Consider the following 20763-nt stretch of genomic DNA (forward strand, 5'->3'; position numbering starts at 1 on the left):
GAGGAGCGCAGGCCCACCAGCCCATTCGAGAAGTAGCTGCCTGTTCGTGATCAGCCGTGGTCAAGTATTCGCTTGGACTTGGACAAGTTGCGTCATTGCGTACATGCTTGGACGAAAGAGCGGCCTTATCTTCAGACGTGCACATCAGCAATCTTACAGATACGAAGACGAGAAAATGCATGCACACAAAGACAATTTTATGAATGGTGTTTAAAACTTTGAAGCTTATGAGTTACGACGCCTATAATTATTCATTCATTCCTGCAAAATTGTATTACGAGTCATTTGGTTTATACATTTAATTTTGTGAAGTTATACCACAGTTACAGATTGGAGAAACAAATAACAGGTGAGCCACTAAAGTTGCAACTTTCTTTTTATGCTATGTGGAGCATTGAATCGGTAAGCTGTTAGCAAGCTCTAAGGGTACAGTTCTGCTTATATCCCAAGATACTCAATGTCACCATCGGCGAGGAACATCTTCCCTCTGTTTGCATTGCTGGCTCTACGTTGGGTAGGCGGTTGCCCTCGCTGCGAAAGGGAAATGTTTTACCAAATCGATCTGCAGTTCTGCTGTTAACAGAATTAAAAGGTGAATTGCGTAATACCTTCCGCAGGACAAATGCGAGGTAGAGATAGGAGACCTCCCACTCATCCTGGGACAGTGTACCTGCATTACATTTGGCATTAAGGTGGAGAGAAAAACTCGACAGTATTCAGGGGCAGCCAGTCTACAAAGTTCAAGGTGTAATTACTTTGGTCCTGCCTTCCATCACCAAGGGCACCCAGCCTCCGCATGAGTTCAGTAAACTCTGGCTTTTGCAAGTACTCGTGTACAAATTCATGGAAGTTCTTCATCAGAACCAGCTCGAGACCATACTGCAAGACATTGACAGCAATATGTAACAAACTCCACAAGCATCGATTTGTACAGCAAATATGCAAAAAGGTGTCCATGTCGTATAAATGAGAACAGCAAAGATAGGATACAGTTAACTTCAACAAATCTTGCAATCAACTAGATGGAAAGAAGGAAAAGACACATGCCATTGTAGAGAACGGATCTTGCAACAACCTTTTGGAAATACGAAAAAAGAAACATAGGTAATCGTTGAGGCATAGGCAGCATAGGGCACTGTTCAAGCAAGGGAACAATTCAATACCTCCTCTGCCAGTAATTTGAAGAGATGGAATGGAACAACCCATTCTGGGCAATCAACAGCATCCTGCATGTTGCAGAAGAATCTTGTTACAGCACAATCTTTTTGTGAATTTATCAACAATATCAACAAAAAAAATACTCTAAAGAAGGGAACCAATCTGGGGGAAAATAATTTTATAGACTATCAGTATTTAAGTTCAAACAACTAAGAGAAACTAGTGCCAAGATTAATGACCCTTTGGAAGCACATTCTATGAGGCATAAATTAAGGAAAAGCTGGTCCCGATGTTACCTCCAAGTGAAACTTGTACTTGATACCAAAAGGTCTGGATGCGGGGAATTTCTACGCCATCATCAAAACAAATAAATTGACCAGTTAGTAAGAAAAATAAAACAGGAGGAGTTACCATAAAATATTTAAGCAGAATTTACCTTTTCGGCATACTCTTCACCGAAGCTAATACAGTAAACACTGTTCCCAAATTCCAATCCTTCAGCTGACCGTAGCAAAAGAGTTGTATACTTATCACACGGATTACAGCAAGTACAGTATGACAAAGTCAATCAAAATACGATGAAGATGGTTGTTTACAGCAACGTACCCTCTCGAAGTCTTTTGATAATGACATTAGCATCAGGCATTGTCCCAACAAAAATGCCTCCAGGACGAAGCAATGCAGAAACATTTGCCAGGGCTTGTCTAGCGCGTGCTTCAGTTGACCATGAATAATGTAAAGCAAACTGAAATAGAGAGAGGCATTCAAAATAGGGTTAGTGTGGTCGAAGAGAATTCCTTGTCCAGACTTCAGAAAAGCTCCCTACAACCTTACTCAATTAGTCAACTAATATTTAAAAGTTTCAAAGATTTGATGGTGCATTACCAATAAAAGAACATTTTAGTTATCATAGTCACATTTTTTTCTTGTGAGGATCATAGTCACATTTTTTTCTTGGGCAAAGCATTGATACTAAACATTGCACTAACTTCTAATGGAAAAATATTTGCATCGACATTTAGATTTCAAGAAGGTTCAGCAAATACAAAGTTTCATTGACAAATGGGAAAATATACAGTTGAATCCACACAACAATAGCAATGGACTAGGGCGAATGAAAGCTCAATGGTTCGAAGTACAAAACAAAGTGACTCACCTGGCAGCTACATATGTCAAATGGAGCATCGTCACATAAATGCTCATCCAAACGAGCCTAAGGAATAAACAAAAGAAATGGATCAGTGATATACTTCGTTCTCATTTTCATCTTCATAAGCATGTGAACAAAGTATGGGATACACTATATTCTGCTTGGTGATGTGAAAGGATAAGACAAATCTTGTCAGTAAAAGTGTATGAACATGTCCAGAAATGTTCTATTCAAGGGCCTATGCTTGCATATGATTTCACATAATTACAGAAATATAAGCAACTGTTCAAAATATCCTGTTGCCTGTTAGCGGGTTTGATAATGCAAAAACAAACCATCAGGTTAGGCGCAAGGTTATTACAGTGGTGTGGCGAGGCGTGGCAACCCACCACCTTCATACCTTTATATCGCTTATGGTGCGTGGCATGGCGACGCCATAAGAGCTAAAGAAATAATACAACAGCAGCAGGGAGGAGGAAAGAAAAAGAAAAAGAAAGGAAAAAAGGGGAAAGGAGAAGGGAGGAGAGTTGGCCCAGCCCACCAGCCTATATATCACATATATATCAGAGAATAAAAGGAAAAGAGAGGTGATATATGCCACTACACAGATCAGCCCAATACCTCTTAGAAGCCCAACAGCCAATCTAAACACTTTCCCTCTTCCATGCCCTAACAGCACCACAAAGCAACCTGCAGCCACCACTCCAGTTGAAGACACCAGATCTAGATCGATGCTTTCTTCTCCTCCACCCATCCCTCTTCCACTTCCACAGATCTTGATCACCCCAATATCATTGTTGAGCTTGCTTCTCCTCCCTTCCTCTCCCACTTCTACAGTTCTGGATCGGAACTCCATCCTTAGGGAGGATGAAGGACGCAACGGGCGAAATGGAGCAGGAGGAGGCAGAATGGACCGGTGGACGGTGGAAGATCGAATCGGTGAAGGCCTCTTCTTCTCCATTTGCCTGTGGCGGGCGCCATAGAGGCACCAAAGCGACCCCGAGCTACTGTGGTATCGCCACGACGATATATCGACAATATGGCGACACCTTAATAACTATGGTTAGGTGAATGACTTAATGGCTAATCAAGTAACTTTTGTTCTCTCTTTTACCTCGTAACAATCAGTACAAATAAGTCGTGCAGGAAAACTGAACTTCTTCCTTCGTTGTTGATCTGTGTCACCATTGTAGCGAGTCATGCAATCTTTGATCTGAAAGTGTAAGGCCATTATATGTCCATGCTCCAAAGTGATGTAGGTACATAAAAATATATTTCGTATGAGATGAGTCTATTAATCCCTTATTGAGAACTATAAGAGGCAAAAAAAAAAAAAAAAAGCACAAGAGGGCAAAATAAAATCAAGCTTCAGAGGCCTATAATGATAAATCTTGAGAATTCATCATGTATCAAGGATACAAATTCAAGAAAGGCTAAGTGAACTATACAGCTAATACATAAGAAGTAATAACTCCTAGTTTACTTGTACACATATATAGCATAAATGTGTCATGTGATAGGAAACTAACCGAGCCTTCGGCAATATCAACCCCTACATAGTAGCCAACCTTGGCCTTATCCCACTTAATCAAATCACCTCCCTGCGTTACAAAACAGATCAATATAGGTTAACGGCTTAGCGCTGCCTCGAACGGAGACACTGCTCTTTCTAATATACACTAACCGCAACACGCTGCTTACCTTCCCGCAAGCAAGATCAAGCACGCAATCGCCCGGGCGCGCATACAGCTGGATCAAGACACTCTTTATCTGTGCACAAAGAGATTGAGCGGTTAGCACGGTCTCGCGGGTTCCACCAAACATTTGAGCCTACAGGACGGGCAGATAGGATGTCAATCGAGCAGTGTAGTACCCACCCAGTTGTTGAGCTTCTTGAGGTGGATGATGGGGCTGTTCTCCCGCTCCTCGAGCGTCTGGTTGGACCGCGCGCTGTAGTGGTCCGCCACCCGCCGCGCGCTACTCCGCTCCTCCGAGTACCCCTGCTGCCCGCCATACCCGCCTGCCACCCAAAGCTCCAAACGCTAGTTAGCCACCCACCCGACCGCAGCAACCCACCCTGCCCTGACGCCGGCCAGGGCGGTCGGCGAGGAGGAAGGGGGAGGAGGCGGCGGAGGTTACCTGCGCCGAACTGGCGCTTGGGCGCGGAGCCGTAGGAGGAGGAGGGCTCGTCGCGGGGCCGCTTGTTCATGCCGCCGCCGGCGAAAGCTTTCCCGGAGGCTCGGATTGGGTAGAGGGTTTCGATTCGGTCCGGCGTGTGTGCGAGAGGAGGAAATCGTAGGGGGCGGGTGGGGTTGGGTCGGCAGGCCGGCGTGGTGGCCGCGAGCGTTTGGGTCGGTCGGAGAGCACAGTCAGGTTCAGAATTCGTTCGACCACCCAAATGTGGCCGGTGAATTCTCTCAAATTCGTAAATATCGGTACGAATTCGGTAGAAATCAGATGAATTTTATAAAAAAAAATTATTATTTACTTTAAATTTAAATCAGATCGAAATGCGGTCGTATTTTGAATACAGTACGGATCGAATCGTCAAAAACTGTGAATTTCAAACAGTTTTAAACAAATTTGTAGACCTAGAGCACACACGACACCACACGCAACAGTGCCCCTGCCTCCTCCTCGCCGTGCACAAGTCCAGGCTAAGTTTGGTTAAAAAATGTGACGATTTAACATACTATTTGTGAACTTGAAACATCCCCTTTATACGATTTAACATACGATTTTAGGGTTTAGGTACCACCGTATTAAAAACTTGGGTCCATGAATCTCACATAGAAAACGAAAATAGCGGCAATTTTGGAATTTTTGAAGAAGCCAATCACAAATTCTTTAAGTACAAACTTTTATCCAAAGCGAGTACAAGCAACTAGGAGCACGTGATAAGATTAACAGCTAGGTTATTCTTTGCCGACAAATTCTTCCATAGAAAAAAATCCTTGAACCTCAACACACCTCTTGGCCTAATATAGGGCTAGCTCCAATTCTGATATAAAAAATAAAGTAATTTCTAAAAAAAAGTAAAGTAGGAATCATTCACCTCCTTATAGGATATTGTAGCGAAAATGATCTTATTAAATTATGATTATGATTATGATTTTGATGATTAATGATAATATAATCAATGGAACTAACATATTTGTCAAAAATATATGTCAGTAGGTCTTATAGATGCAATACATGAAGAAGTCACTGCAGTGCGAACAAAGTTTGATCGAATTAAAGAAATCCTAGGAAGATTTGTGTTACCGGATGATTCGGTGCTCTTGATATTGAACTCACCAAAACATATTCAACAAAGGGGGAGAGATGCTTAAAAACCTCACCGGAAAGTCCGATGATTAGCAAGTGTGCTCAACGGATCAATTCTTCTAAAGAAGTGTGTCGTGCTGAAGAATGAAGGCTAAGCCTTAGCGGATAGTCTTGTAATCAAAGCATGACAATACCGAAGTGTTTCTATCTAGAAGACAAAATAGAACAACCCACCGAATAGTCTGGCGATCAGAGGAAAATACACACCGGAGCATTTCTACCAGAGAAGGTCACAGCCGTGAAAGATCGAAGATTAACACACCGAAAGGTCCGATGATAAAGCAAGACTATACCAAAAATATATACTGGACAATAAACAGTTCAAAAAGACATAACCAAGTTCAAAGCATCGGATAGTTCGATGATAAAGTGATGTGCATCGGATGCTTTCATCAGAGCAATTTATACAAAGAAGAAGGAAATGATCGAATGGCTCAAGATAACTCACCGGATAATCCGGTGATGGAGATGAAATATACATCGGGGTATCTTGTGTTCACAGAGGCTTGAGTGGGGTTCTAACGGCTAGTTTGTGAGAGTATACTCACAAAATGATCCGGTAGTAGTACTATTGTTCTCGTCGGATCATTCAATGTTAACAACTTTTCTGAGCCATTGGGTTAACGGTTAGTATGCAGGTTTGAGACTATAAATATCTCTCCACTCAGTCATTTGAAGGTGTGGTATGTTGTTGGAGTCTGGAGGAAGCTCCTACACATTTGAGAATAATCTAAGCCACCAAAGTGCTTAAAGTGATTATCTAAGATAATTAAGCATAATATTAGATAGTGTTTAATGCTTATAGACTTATAGTGAGTTGTAACTAGGTGTTGAAGCTTGAAAAGAGATCAATGAGTGAATCTAACTGGTAACTCTTGGTACGTCGACTCATTAGAGTCTTGGTGACTCATCAGCATCTTGGGTTTTTGTGACTCATCGGTATCTTGACTCATATTCTCTCTTAAAACGTTACCGATCATTTCATATATGAATTCTTATAACACAACTCTTCAAATTAGGATCATTGTGAGTTATTCCTTTTGGTTCACTAACTCCTTAGTAGTTGATCAAGATGCGGAAATTTGGTCAATATTGAAAAAAGAGGACTATTTTTGTAATGTGTAAATGTTGCAGATCTTTTGCTTACTTATAGTTGGTGCACAAAATTTTAGCAGACTCAACATGTGCCTCTTCGTAGGAGTAGTAATGCATTTACATTTATCGCCTCATCACTTCTGACATCTCATATTTCCAAAGGACGTGATCTTTTGCTTCTTCCGGTCTCGTTCAACAGACCTTTAGCAACAAATTGATGACAAAAATTCTACATATCTTCCCATTAATGGGTTTGTACCTCAAAGTTTTCATACATGGTTAAACGAAGCATACCATTGGTCTCGTTTAATGGAAAATTCAATTGAGACATTGTTTCCTAAGGAAAGCACTCAAAGTACAAGAACACATCAGCAATATTTTGGTGTAGAAGTCCTGCACGTAGAACCAAGGAAATTTTATTTAATACTTATGAATAAAACAATGTGATTATCATTACAAGCTTCGAAGGCAAATATTCCAAACCTAAATTCAAGAAAGTAGATAATACCACACTAGTTACTTGGCTTCCATCCTTGTCTTGTTTGCACCACAGTTACCGCTGTATCCACTGATGACAAATTAGGTTGTTAGGTGCTTTTAATCGTACAGATAATACAACAATAACTTGCACACATAAAATTATTAGGTCCATTCGCAAAAGTGCCAAATTTACCTCGCGCAAAATTCACCAACGGTCTTATACTTCCATCGTCACTCAGATTTCAACCTAATATTTTGGAAACTTTCCCACCTCACACACAAAACAGAGTTGGAATATCGCACAAGAAAATTGCGGACTTCATTAGATACACAATAGCTATCAAGTGGAAATATTTAATACACTAGTATGAAATTTTTATAGCAAAAGAGGCTCTCACATTGTATAGCAAGTAGATAATGTTGCAATACTTTTCTACATTCCGACCTTATCACGTCTACAGGACTACAATACATAAATTGTGGAATATACTTGGTGTTAGTATGCTACTTTTAATCATACAGATAATAGAGCAATTATTCTAGTACATCTCAAAATTATCAGGTTCATTCACAAAGGTGCCAATTTTACCTTGAGAAAATTTCACCAAGGACCCTATTAGTTAGTTCAAATCTCATAGTTCTCCTTTGAAATTGTCCCACCCTACACACAACAGCAACGTTGGAATATTAAGAAAACTAAGGACTTGGTTAGAAATACAATATCAATTTGGTGGAAAATTTTAATGCCCAGCCATAAACAATCATAGCAAAAGAGGCCATCTCTCACATTGTTTAGTAAGCGGATAATACCATAAATCTTTCCTTCTTTTTAACCTTTATTGCGTCTACACAAAAATTATCGAATCTACTAACGACAAATTTAGGTTAGTAGGTAACTTTGAATCTTACAACAATGCGCGTATTCCAAAACTTCAAGTCCATTTTGCAAAGGGGCCAAATTTTAACCGAGTAAAAATGCATCAACATCCCTATCCTTTGCTGCAAATTTCAACCCCATCATATGAAAACATTTCCGTCTCACTCACAGAATTTGAATCAAAATATCATACAATAAAACTAAGAATTGCTCGAGGAATGAAGTAGCACCCGGGCGAAAACTTATGATAAATTAGCACGACACTTTCCTTGCAAACTAGGCCAACTCAATCATTGTTTCACGATTTTAGATAATACCTCAATAAATTCCATCCTTCAAATCTTATCGCTTCAATACCCCAAAAACTACTAAATCTACTGACAATAAATTAGGAGAGTAGGCGGGCAGCTACGAATCGTATAGATGGTACCGCAATAACTCGCACACCTCCTTCTAGTTCATTTCTCGTACATACCGAATTTACCCGAGTAAAATGCACTGTTGGTCCTGTTCTTTACTCAAAACCTCAATCCCATCTTCCACAAGACATTCCAGTCTCCCAAACGAAAACGAAAACAGAGTTGGAAACATGAATATACAATACAAGTACACCAAGGACTTGTTTGGAAATACAGGGGCAGCCTGAGGTGCGATCCGGAAAAGCGTTGGCCGGTAAAAGGACCCAATAAGAAGTCACCTCCCCTCCACCGGGAGAGGGAGAGGGAGAGAGAGAGAGAGAGAGAGAGGAGAGGGAGGTGGGTCTTCGTTCCCGTGCCCCCCCATAAGAGCCAAGCCGCCGCGGTGGAGGCTTTAGCCAACACACACGAGCCCAGGCGATAGCGAGCGCCGGGGAGGAACCAATCCCCAAGGACTTGCGGGGCCCGCGCGGGGGTGGGAGAGGGAGCCTTTCGCCGCCGCGGATCTCTCCCGATCTGAGGCGCCGCGCGCCAATTCCCCGCAGGTACGCGCCCTGATCCGGGGCCGCTTCGATCCGGCCGGGTTCCCCCCTCCGCGCCAATTCGAATTCCTCCCATTGCGCTTGGTTTGTTCCCGCTGTAATACTGACGATTTGCCTGTTTGGGATTAGGGTTTTGGGCCGCCGGCGACGGAGATGAGCGTGGAGAGCCCGGGGGGAGCCGCGGGGAGCTAGGGTTCTATCTCGCGCGCTACGACGTGGGGCTCGGCGGCACGGACGACGACGCGCCCCGGCAGCTTCCTAAGCTTTCCATGGGAGATGGGGGAGTCGCGTGCGCCGTCCGCGCAGTGGAGGGCTTCCGTGCCGGCGCCCTCGTGAGCAGAGGAGGAGGAGAAGCGATGCCTGACAAGGGGGAGAGGGGGCACGGCCACCACCAACACCGGCAGCACCTGCACCGGAAGAACCAGCAGTTGGCGCCGCCTGCCGAGCTGGAGGAGGGGGAGCTGCTCAATGGGGAGGTGGGGAGCAACGGGGTGCCAGAGAGGAGCATGCCGCCCAAGAAGTGGAGGAAGGTGCTGGTGGCCTCGACGACCGTGGAGGTGGAGCCTGGGGAGATTGTGGGCGCACAGCAAGCGGTGCAGTCGAGGAAAGCGAGAAGGAACGGGGAGCTTGAGAAAGGTGAGTTGGCGCCGGAGAGGCAGAGGAAGGACAAGTCTTCTGGGAAGAGCGGGAGGAAGTCGGGTAAGGATGAGGTGGAGCCAGGGGAAATTACTCCGCTGGAGAAAAAGCGGGATGGTAAGTCCCATCGGGGTGATGATCATAGCAGGAGGCGGAGTTCGTCTGCCCAGAAAGGCTCCTTTCGGGATTCTGACGAAGAGCCCGGTGAAATTAAGCCAGAGAGCAGCAGCAGTGGCAGTGTCAGGAAGAGCCGTCCATCAGAGCTCCAGAGCATTAATCACAAGCACCAAGCTGATGCGTCTGACCAATCAGGGTTAAAAAGTCGCAAGAAGGGAGAAGGGAAAAGTTCGTCTGCTGGGAGGCATTTATCTGGAAGAAATCGTGAGGTCTCGCCACCAATATGGGATCGGCATGATAGGCGCGAGAGGAGCCCAGGCATCTTAGGCCGCTTTCCTCATGATCGAATTCGTTATGACAGGTACGACAGGAGTCCGAGCTGCATGGAGCGCTCCCCACGGGAGCGTCCTCGCCACTACGATAGCAGAGACCGCAGCCCATACATTTCACCTCGACATAGAGCTCGCCAGTCCCATTACAGGGACAGCACACCAAGTCGTGTTGATAATTCCCCTCGTGGGAGGGCCCAGCATGAGGATTTCAGAGACCGTAGTCCACTTCGTCATGACAGATCACCGTCTGAACGTTGTCGGGCTACTGACAGCCATGAAACAAGCAAGAAGAGCAGAAGTGCTAAGCTTGATACCAACAATCCAGAAAAGCCACAGCACAAAAGTAAATCAACGAAGCAATCTTCAAAGATCAAGAGTGGTAGTAATGGGAAGGGTGAGGAGAAAATCTCCAAGGAAAAGGTAACTGAGAGCACTCAGTACACTGAGCTGCCGCCACCACCCCCACTACCACCACCGCCGCCTCCTCCTCCGCCTCCACCTCTACCACCTGTCGTGCCGCCTCCCCTTCCCCCACCACCAGAACCTGAGCTGAATGGAGTTCTTGCAGAAGATGCCTCTATGGAAGAAGACATGGATATCTGCGACACCCCACCTCACACTGGTGCAGCACCTGAACCCACCGAACCCACTTGTGACATGGGGAGGTGGTTTTACCTTGACCAGTTTGGTATTGAGCAAGGACCTTCCAAGCTTGCTGACTTGAAGAAACTGGTGGAAGATGGATATCTTCTTTCTGATCACCTAATAAAACATGCTGACAGCAACCGATGGGTGACCGTTGAGAATGCAGCTTCACCGCTGGTTCCATCTGATATCCCCTCTGTGTATTCGGATGCTTCAACACAGCTGGTTAGCCCGTCAGAAGCCCCAGGAAATTTGCTCGATGAAACTCCAGAGGAGGCATCTAACTTGGCATCAGGTGCTGCGGATGAACCAATGGAGGAAGCTTATGCAGAACATAAGGAAGATTTCTACATTGATGATAGGGTTGAAGCACTGATGGATGGATCAATTTTGGTGCATGGCCAGGAGCTTGAGATACTTGGAGGTAAAAACGCTTTCTTTGCTATTCGAACATAAGATTCAAGTTTTCTCTGACGTCGGTGGGCTGGGCTGGACTTTCAACTTTGGGTTCTCCAGTTTCTTTTTGTGTGTGTGTGCGCGCGCGCGCGAAGCCCCTTGGCTTTGGCTTTTCGTGGAGGCAATAACGCCTGCCATCGTGCTTTGCAGTTTCCACCAAATCTCGAGACAATGAGATGTTTTATGATGTCCATTTTCCCGGGTCTGGGTCGGGTGGGCCCATAAGATTGTATTCTTGGTCTTGTTTTTGGATACAATTTTCGGTTGCAATATCTGATGGTCCTGACCTTGGATTTTCTGGGAATTTTAGTTGCAACTTCTGTTTTGCATATGCACCCCCAGGAACTTTTTTTGATCTGACAGTCATAAAAATGTCACTATTTCCACAACTGCCCTTCTGAAGCTGTGTATTTGAATTGTTGCCTCAGATCTCTTTATACCTTTTTTTAAGGCAGATCTTTAATCTGCCGTTTGAAAATTAGGATTGTTGGTGTGGATGTTGATCAGAAACTTTGATTGCACATTTTGAAAATATATGCCTTTAAAGGGTGTGAATGCAAATTAGAAGTTTCATAAGCCATATTGAAATTTGAAACTTCTCTTTGTTCAAACTTCTCTTTGTTCTTAGATTTTTTTTTTTACAACTGAAAGCCATTCTTTCAGCAGTTACACTTCCTCATGTTATACTAATATCGGTGCCTTTTGCCATTTGGAAATTGCAGAGGTTTTAAATGCAGATTTTAAGCCTGCTGACTGGGAAAGATGGAGTCACCCTGAAGGTACTGGATCAGTTCTGTTTTCATTTGGCCTTAACTATATTTCACACCTAATTTCTCGAAACTAGTGTGTTTTCCTTCTGTTATCCAGATGCATTCAACTTGTAGATGCTGGCATTGTGTTCTGCTTTCTTATTTAATCATTTACTATTAAGCATAATATTTTCTCAACAAGTACAAAAAGAAAATTGGTTCCGAAAAATTTACACAAGTTCTTTTCTGGTGGTATGTTTTGTAATAATACCAACGTGTAGTTCTTTGGTTGCCTTTATTCTGTTATTGTTGACATCTGTCATTTTTGTATTATTATGTCAGATTTTCCTAGATTCCAAGTGCATCCTGAAGGAGATGATAGAATCAACAGAGGCACGGAATTCTTAGACAACAGGCCCACAGATACTTATGGCCTTGGTTTTGTTGAGAGGAACTGCTTTCACCATCATGTTGAATCTTGTGAATGGTTTTCTGGGAGATGGTCTTGCAAAGGTGGTGACTGGAAGAGAAACGACGAATCGAGCCAAGATAAGCCGTACAGGAAAAAGCTTGTTCTGAATGAAGGTTATCCACTTTGTCAAATGCCAAAAGGTAGCCATGAGGATCCTCGTCCACACTGCAAGGATGAAATTTACTACCCTGTACATGCTAAAAAGCTTGATCTACCATTATGGACATTCTCATCAACAGAAGAGAATACTGACAGTGTTAATGATGCCAGTAAAAATGGTGTTATGCCTGGGAGGCCAGTTCAGATCAGACAGCCTCCTAGGGGAGTGAAGGGTACGATGCTTCCAGTGGTTAGGATAAACGCTCGCGTTGTTAAGGACCAAGCATCCGCTGAACCCCGTACAAAACCCAGAGGAGCTGATCGATCAGTTTCTAGATCTTCACGCTCCCATTCAATTGGGACTGATAGGACTTCTGTCCATGAAGGTTTGTCGCATTCCAAGAAGCATCATGAACATGATTCGCAAGGTCTGCACAAGTCCAAGTCTGTTCCAAACATTCCAAAGGACCATGTATGCACTACTGAAGAACTGTCAGTCAATCGGGGTGACTGGTACTACCTGGATGGCACTGGGCATGAGCACGGTCCATTTTCTTACCCTGAATTGCAAGAGTTAGTTAAAAAGGGCACTATCATTGAACAGAGCAGTGTATTCCGTAAGATTGATAACACATGGTTTCCGGTTCTTATGGATTTAAAACCTGACTGCACTGTTCGTAGTGACACAGCACGAAGCTCTAATTCTTCCTCAGCTCTTATGCACTCAGACCAATACAATGTTGGTGTGAACCATGGATCTGGTAGCTTCCATGAATTGCACCCCCAGTTCGTGGGTTATACGCGTGGCAAGCTACATGAGCTAGTCATGAAATATTTCAAGAGCAGGGAACTTACTTTAGCTATAAATGAGGTCTTGGATCCATGGATTTCAGCAAAGCAGCCCAAAAAAGAAATTGAAACATATTTTTCTCACAATTCAGCATATAGGAATTTCCTGCCAGGTACCGTGTCATGCTTGCCCTACGTATCTTATTTACCTATTTTCTGCTCTTAAATTTTAACTTCCAGCTTATCTTGATGCATTTGAACAGCCAAATTTGTCCACTCTCACTGTGCTGATTCAATTCCTTCTGGTTACATATTGCACGCTCTTTCCTGTAATTTCTTATGTTTTGTGTTCATGCTGTTGTTATTCTTGTCTCTGTAATTTCATATGCATGTATATACTGTGGACCTTTGTAACCTTTTTTTTTGGGGTATTGCAGAAGATGGTGGGTCTGCAAAAAGGGCAAAATTGTTGCCTGATCAAAATGATGAGGATATTCATATGTTAGATGACATTTTTGCCAGTCAGAAGGAGGACATCTGTTTTGAAGAGTTATGCGATGGTGCTGCTTTTGTTGATGACAACTCTGTGGATCCCGAAGCAGAAAATAAAAGTTGGGGTCTACTAAATGGTCACGTGTTAGCGAGAATCTTCCATTTTCTGAGGGCAGATGTGAAATCGCTTATTTCTTCCGCAGCTACCTGTAGGCGCTGGAACGCTGCAGCTAAGTATTACAGGAACATGTGTAGATTCATTGATTTGTCTTCTGTTGGTCCTCTTTGCATTGATTCTGTGCTTCGTGATATTATGGTATGTCTCGACTATCTGTTTGAACTTTGAGACGTTACTTTTGTCATCTTCTAACTTCATTTATCTTCCTCCTTTCAGGCTGGTTATGAGAAGCAAAATATTAGGACACTTATTTTATCCGGGTGTTTGAATCTTAGCTCACTTGCTCTTGAGAGAGTACTTGAGCAGCTTCCACACATATCTTATGTGCACATTCAAGGTTGCAGCCATCTAGGGGATCTGAAAAACAGATTTCAGCACATAAAATGGATCAGGAGCTCGTTTAATCCCGAGTCATACCAGAAAATGAAAAGCATGAAGCAGATAGGTGATGGGAACAACTACCCATCCAAAGTTGCAAGGAACTTGACCAATCAGCTGGGTGGTTCTGATGAGCTTGACGGTTATTTTGCTGATATTTCAAATAGAGAGAATGCTAATCTTTCATTTGGACAAGGTTTCTATAAACGATCAAAACTGCTTGATGCTAGAAAGTCCTCTGCGGTTTTGTCGAGGGATGCACAAATGAGGCGTTTGATGCAGAGACAGGCGGAGAATGGCTACAGGAAGATGGAAGAGTTTGTCATCAACAGGTTCAGGGAAATCATGAAGAGTAACAGATTTGATTTTTTCATTCCAAAGGTACAATCACTATTATATAATTCATTCGACTGACTCTTGTCGTTCTAATAGGATATAATATAGTTGACACTCATATCTGTTGTATTTTACAGGTTGCGAAAATTGAAGGTAGGTTAAAAAATGGGTATTATGCTCGCCACGGCTTTAGTTCCATCAAGCATGACATCCGTTCTATGTGCCAAGATGCATTGAGGTAAAATGATTTAGTCTAAGTGTCTAACGGAGTTGAAGATTTCTAGAAGGTTACACGTTGTTGCATTTTCTAACATCTCATATATGCTACCTCAGATATAAAGATGACGGTGATTTGGGGGATATAAAGCAAATTGTTGTCTCCTTCATCCAGCTAGCAAAGAGACTAGGGAACCTGAGGCACATTTCTGAGAGAAATGGAGCAGCAGCCCAGAAGGACAGCTTGGACATTAGTCAGTACTCTTCAGACACAAAACTAAAAAAGAAACAAAATAAAATGAGGGGAGCAAGTTCGACTACTGCCGGAGCAGATAATTCATCTCGTGCGTTTGATCGTGAAATCAAAAGAAGCCTATCTAAGTTGAAGAAAAGGGATGTTGACTCTGGTAGCGAAACCTCTGATGATGATGATGGGTACTCTGAAGGTGATGAAACTGAGAGCGAAACTACTGTTTCTGATACAGAGAGTGACCTTGATGTAAATTCTGGAGCATGGGATTTAAAGGGAAATGGTCTGAAGTTATTTGAATCTGGTGAATCTGTGACTGATGATCGTATATTGGGTGCCCGCATGACAAAGGCGAGCCTTGTTCCTCCAGTCACTAGGAAGTACGAAGTTATCGAGGAATATCTTATTGTAGCAGATGAGGAGGAAGTAAAACGAAAAATGCGGGTTGCTTTACCTGATGACTACTCTGAAAAGTTGCTCTCGCAAAAGAACGGCACTGAAAATATGGAGCTTCCGGAGGTTAAGGATTATCAACCTCGGAAAGTACCCGGGAATGAGATTCTTGAGCAAGAAGTATACGGCATAGATCCATACACACATAATCTACTGTGTGACATTATGCCTGCTGATCTTGACTGGTCACCAGCTGATAAGCATATCTTTATTGAGGAGGTATTGCTGCTAAGCTACTTTTTTTTTTCATTTTAGTTCACTTGCTGGGTTCAAGCTTTCGAACTTACTAAAAATATTCTCAATGCAGTTGCTTCTGAATACCTTGAATAAGCAAGTTAGGCATTTCACTGGTTCGGGAAGTACCCCTATGGTTTACCCTCTTAAACCTGTTATTGAAGAAATCCAAAGGTCTGCAGAGGAGAGTGGTGACCGACGAACTTTGAAGATGTGCCTAGGAATGCTAAAGGTCATGAGGAACCGTCCTGAACATAGCTGTGTCGCTTATAGAAAGGCATGCCTTCAGCAATAACTTGTAAATGCAGTGTCATTTTCTTGCCCAAGGCATCAACTAACTGCTGCAGTCTTTTCGATGTACTCACTGCATCTTTTCAGGGTCTTGGAGTTGTTTGCAACAAAAAGGGTGGATTTGGTTTAGATGACTTTGTTGTCGAGTTCTTTGGGGAGGTGTGTTTTAAATTGTGTATTAATTCATTCTACCTTGAATGAAATGTGATAGTGTCTAATTAAGTAATCATGAATATGCCGATTTGTAATCATTGCAGGTTTACCCTTCTTGGAGGTGGTATGAAAAGCAAGATGGTATTAAGCATATACAAAACAACAGCCAAGATCAAGCTCCTGAGTTTTACAACATTATGTTAGAAAGGCCAAAGGTATTGTTCAATCTTTAATTTGGATGAGATCTAACCTGTGACTTATCTCAGTCCAATACATGGTTGTCGCATATTATTGATATGTTGCATTTGTCATGATGAAAGGGAGATCGTGATGGATATGACTTGGTTTTTGTTGATGCGATGCACAAGGCCAACTATGCGAGTAGAATCTGCCACTCCTGCAACCCTAACTGCGAAGCAAAGTAAGCTTCTTTTAAGCTTCAGATTTCTACCATATGATGATTTACTGTTTCACCACTTCTGTCATTCTATAATACTCTTTCTGAGTGTTGATCTGAATTTCATTTGTATTATGATGCAAAAGATTGACACAAAAGCTATCAAGCGTGTCTTGGTAAATCAGCAACATTGATAGATATAGTATTCCAACTTCACCTTTTGCAGCTGCTTTCTGTTGCCACTCTAAAAGCATTGTTGTTGAGTTCTGTGGTGGGTTGTTAGATTTAGTCCATACTCTTCTCAAAATTCTTGGCATTCCATAATCTTTAATATTTCGTGAGCAATATGATTTCGCTGTTCGTGCATATCTAACTTCAGTCTATTTGATGCACCACAGTGCTATTATGAGTTTCCATGTATCTAGTTGCCCTGACAACTTCACGATACTTTTGCCTGGTTATGCTTTCCCATGCTACTCAAATTGATAATCAGACCATTGATGATGTAAACACATGTATGTGCTCCCATGTTTACATGTTTGAAGCATCTGGAGCTAATTTTTCTCAGATTATTGTGCGCTAACTTATGCTTCTTTAATAAAAAATCCAGAGTGACAGCTGTGGATGGTAAATACCAGATTGGAATTTACACTGTTCGACCAATTGCAGAAGGCGAGGAAATCACTTTTGATTACAACTCTGTAACTGAGGTGAGCACCATTTCTTGTTCCTAAATAAGGTGCATTTTAAAAGCTAAAATTGCACTATCTTATGTTTACATACTGATTTTGCTAGAGTAAAGAAGAGCATGAAGCATCGGTCTGCCTCTGTGGGAGTCAAATATGCCGGGGCAGCTATCTAAATTTTTCTGGTGAAGGAGCCTTTGAGAAGGTAAACTTTCGGAACCACTCTGTTGGATTATGGTTTGGGAAGCAATGCCTGTGGTGCCAACACTGATAGATCATTTACATCATTTTGACATCCTTACATCTACTGATTTCATTGCGAATCAGGTGTTAATGGAATTCCATGGTGTGCTTGATCGGCATAGCCTACTGTTACACGCTTGCGAAGAAAACTCCGTCTCTCAACAAGACTTAATTGACTTGGGTAGAGCTGGTCTTGGTACCTGTTTGCTTGCTGGTTTGCCTGGATGGCTTGTTGCTTACACGGCTCACCTGGTAATTGTAATTGTCGTCTTTTGTTCGGTTTCTGTTCTGATGTGGTAATCAGTTTAGCTACGTCCTTATAACAAATTTTTTTGTAAACAAAGGTGCGGTTTATATACCTCGAGAGACAGAACCTTCCTGATGAGATCTTAAAGCACAATGTGGAAGAGAAGCGCCAGTTCCTTATTGAAATAAACATGGATTCTGAGAAGAATGACGCTGAGGTTCAGGTAGATCTGCTGATGACTTGGTTAGGTCTTCTAATTGTTTTTCTGATTTGCCTGAGTTTAACCTATTTCTGTCTCTACTCAGGCCGAGGGAGTGTTAAATTCAAGATTACAGAATATTGTACATACACTTGACAAGGTGAATTTTTTGTGTTCATAGCTTGAGCTTGTTCAGTAATACTAAAATGCCATGCGTATTGTTGTCCACACACCGAAAAAGAAAAATCATTGGCTGTGTCCTTATTGGCTTCTCTACCAAATGTTATCGTCAGGTGAGATATGTTATGAGATCCATATTTGGGGACCCCAAGAATGCTCCTCCTCCTCTGGTGAGGTTGACTGGGAGAAGTCTAGTATCTGCCATCTGGAAAGGGGACAGCTCAATAGTTGCTGAACTCCTTCAGTCAATGGAACCTCATGTTGAGGAAGAGGTACTTAGTGAGCTCAAGGCCAAAATTTGTGCTCACGATCCATCAGACGCTGAAGACATCGAGGGAGGCATCCGTAATTCTCTGCTATGGTAAATTTGGAACTTGTTCAGTATTACTTGTAGTTCAGTATTACCTGTATTTGCAATATGACTCCTCCCCTCCAATTATTTTTTCATGTGGAATCTGACCCTCCTTCAATACAGGTTGCGTGATGAGTTGCGGACTCTTCCATGCACATACAAGTGCCGTCATGATGCTGCTGCAGATTTGATTCACTTGTATGCTTACACAAAGTGTTTTTTCAGAGTCCGGGTAAGTGAAAGCTTACTGCTAACTGCAAAAATAAAGCTTGTGATTTTGCTATCTATTCTTTAGAGCTGACTCAAGTATGGCCGCCTACAGGATTACAATACAGTAAAATCTCCACCAGTTCATATCAGTCCGCTTGATTTAGGTCCCAAATATGCTGATAAATTGGGACCTGGCTTCCAGGAGTACTGCAAGACATACCCAGAAAACTACTGCTTAGCCCAACTTATCTATTGGTATAGCCAGAATGCAGAACCTGAATCTAGATTGACAAGAGCTAGAAAAGGTTGCATGTCATTGCCAGATGTCTCCTCCTTCTATGTGAAGTCTGTAAAGCCAACGCAAGAGCGAGTCTATGGCAACAGAACCGTGAGATTCATGTTATCGCGCATGGTAAGTGCTGCTTTGTGAGTACTTGGTGTTACCAGATTACAAAAATTTTGTGCTCAAACTCAATTTGGAATGGGAGGTAGTCAGGCAGAAAAAGGAAAAATCCAGAAGATAAATAATGAAAGTAACTATTTTCCAGATCCGTTTTTTATTTGTCCTAGAGAAGTTAGATCACATTTTTTTTTGATCCTGTAGACCCCAGATATCAGACATCATTACCATTATTTTTCTGAATCATTTTATGGTACTTTCCACAACTTAACGGGCACAGGATATTTTCCCTTGGATAAAATTATGATATTTAATTATTATTATTGTTTTTTCCTTTATTTTCTAGCATTCTAGCAAGCGTTGTGTTACAAATTTTTGTCTACTCTATAGAATAGTAGAGACGTTCTTGACAATTATTTTTAAATTTGTTTTCACAATGATCTTGTCTTCACGTAGCTTTGCACATTCTGAATATTTTGCAGAAGATATTTATGCTCATTGATTGCTAAATTAGTCCCATCTGTGATGTAGCATGTGTACTTCTCTCTCTCTCTTTTTAATCCCAATGATCACTTTGCCTCTCAAAAGTTTGAGATGTGAAAAGACTGGCATCTTGATAGTGGAGATCAGGAATAGTTAGTCCTTGATAAATTGTCTGTTCCATGCCTCATCCTTTTTTGACCATGATAATGTGTTAGTTTGTATTGTTTGTTGCCTTTTGTGCTGCAAGTGTGATGAAAGGTACATATCTCAGGCTATTAGAACAAGTCATGGACTATTAAGTTAATATTTGCATGTGAAAGGTTGTCTGTTCGTCTCTGTTAATCATCTTCTGCTGGATTGTGTGTGTCTCGTTGTGACTGTCTTGGTTTCAATTTTTTAATAGGATTCAGCTCACCAATGCAGTGTTACAAGTTACATGTTTCTTGGTTCCTCTTGTGCAATGAAAATTTAATGCTTGATTACAGGAAAAACAGGCACAGAGACCATGGCCTAAGGACAGGATATGGGTGTTCAAGAGCGACCCAAGATTCTTTGGTAGTCCAATGATGGATGCTGTGTTGAATAATTCCCCGCTCGATAAGGAGATGGTGCATTGGCTCAAGACAAGACCAAACATTTTCCTAGGCTAGTAAAGGATCGTAGGTAGCAATGGCATTTGGTTTCTCACTTTGGGGATTTTAGTCTACAGGATTCTTTTTTCTACTTACATCTTTGCTACCTAATCATGGGGAGTTAGCTTTTAGATAGCAGGGTAACAATCTCACCGGCCCAGTCTGTACAGTCCGCCCCTCCCTAGATTCCTTGCAGAGATGTATTCGATTAGTAACTGATAGATCCATCATTGATTTAATGTAGTGCCTTTTCCCCATAGGATCGCTCCCTCCCTTGTTTCATGTAAATGGAAAACAATTGCAATCTTGAATTCAGTTACGCATTAAGATTGTAGGCAATGTTGCATTTCTGTGGTTCAATCTGGCTGTTTCACTCAATAAAAGGTTTTAGGGGCAATCAGTGTTACAGAATA

General features: G+C 42.3%; 2 protein-coding genes across 4 annotated transcripts; one reads left to right on the forward strand and one right to left on the reverse strand.

The window, feature by feature from the left end:
• Positions 1-232: 232 nt before the first annotated feature.
• Positions 233-4667, reverse strand: LOC133899538 (mRNA cap guanine-N7 methyltransferase 1-like). The gene is made up of 13 exons (XM_062340529.1): positions 4448-4667; positions 4186-4328; positions 4010-4078; positions 3838-3909; positions 3423-3521; positions 2315-2371; positions 1765-1903; positions 1595-1659; positions 1455-1505; positions 1164-1226; positions 756-879; positions 609-670; positions 233-531 (listed from the first exon to the last, which is right to left on the reverse strand). The coding sequence occupies exons 1-13, from the start codon at positions 4515-4517 to the stop codon at positions 439-441; spliced, it is 1107 nt and encodes a 368-aa protein (XP_062196513.1). The 5' UTR covers positions 4518-4667; the 3' UTR covers positions 233-438.
• Positions 4668-8812: 4145 nt separating this feature from the next.
• On the forward strand, positions 8813-20763 carry LOC133898744 (histone-lysine N-methyltransferase ATXR3-like). Of its 3 annotated transcripts, XM_062339427.1 has the most exons (21): positions 8813-9048; positions 9175-11199; positions 11954-12010; positions 12323-13513; positions 13778-14148; positions 14227-14769; positions 14862-14962; positions 15058-15862; positions 15951-16154; positions 16256-16327; positions 16426-16536; positions 16642-16742; positions 17329-17428; positions 17514-17609; positions 17732-17899; positions 17992-18117; positions 18200-18253; positions 18387-18634; positions 18749-18857; positions 18948-19247; positions 20204-20763. In XM_062339427.1, exons 2-21 carry the CDS (start codon positions 9315-9317, stop codon positions 20366-20368), a joined length of 6807 nt encoding a protein of 2268 aa, XP_062195411.1. In that variant the 5' UTR covers positions 8813-9048; positions 9175-9314; the 3' UTR covers positions 20369-20763. The 3 variants fall into 3 exon arrangements, with proteins under 3 accessions (XP_062195411.1, XP_062195412.1, XP_062195413.1); XM_062339428.1 differs by lacking the exons at positions 17992-18117; positions 18200-18253; positions 18387-18634; ... (1 more) ...; positions 18948-19247; positions 20204-20763 and having other exon boundaries at positions 17521-17609; positions 17732-17874; XM_062339429.1 differs by lacking the exons at positions 17514-17609; positions 17732-17899; positions 17992-18117; ... (3 more) ...; positions 18948-19247; positions 20204-20763 and adding an exon at positions 17117-17233.

Source organism: Phragmites australis, chromosome 18, assembly GCF_958298935.1.
Source record: "Phragmites australis chromosome 18, lpPhrAust1.1, whole genome shotgun sequence".
NCBI lineage: Eukaryota > Viridiplantae > Streptophyta > Magnoliopsida > Poales > Poaceae > Phragmites > Phragmites australis.

Excerpts from the sequence above, each read along its gene's own strand:
- LOC133899538 (XM_062340529.1), bottom strand. The coding sequence starts at position 4,517 with ATGAACAAGCGGCCCCGCGACGAGCCCTCCTCCTCCTACGGCTCCGCG. Across the intron at positions 3,522-3,837 it reads TTGATATTGCCGAAGGCTCG|ATCAAAGATTGCATGACTCG; the intron begins GTTAGTTTCCTA and ends TTACACTTTCAG. Across the intron at positions 2,372-3,422 it reads TTTGTACTGATTGTTACGAG|GCTCGTTTGGATGAGCATTT; the intron begins GTAAAAGAGAGA and ends TTTATTCCTTAG.
- LOC133898744 (XM_062339427.1), top strand. The coding sequence starts at position 9,315 with ATGGGAGATGGGGGAGTCGCGTGCGCCGTCCGCGCAGTGGAGGGCTTC. Across the intron at positions 11,200-11,953 it reads GGAGCTTGAGATACTTGGAG|AGGTTTTAAATGCAGATTTT; the intron begins GTAAAAACGCTT and ends TGGAAATTGCAG. Across the intron at positions 19,248-20,203 it reads GATTCATGTTATCGCGCATG|GAAAAACAGGCACAGAGACC; the intron begins GTAAGTGCTGCT and ends GCTTGATTACAG.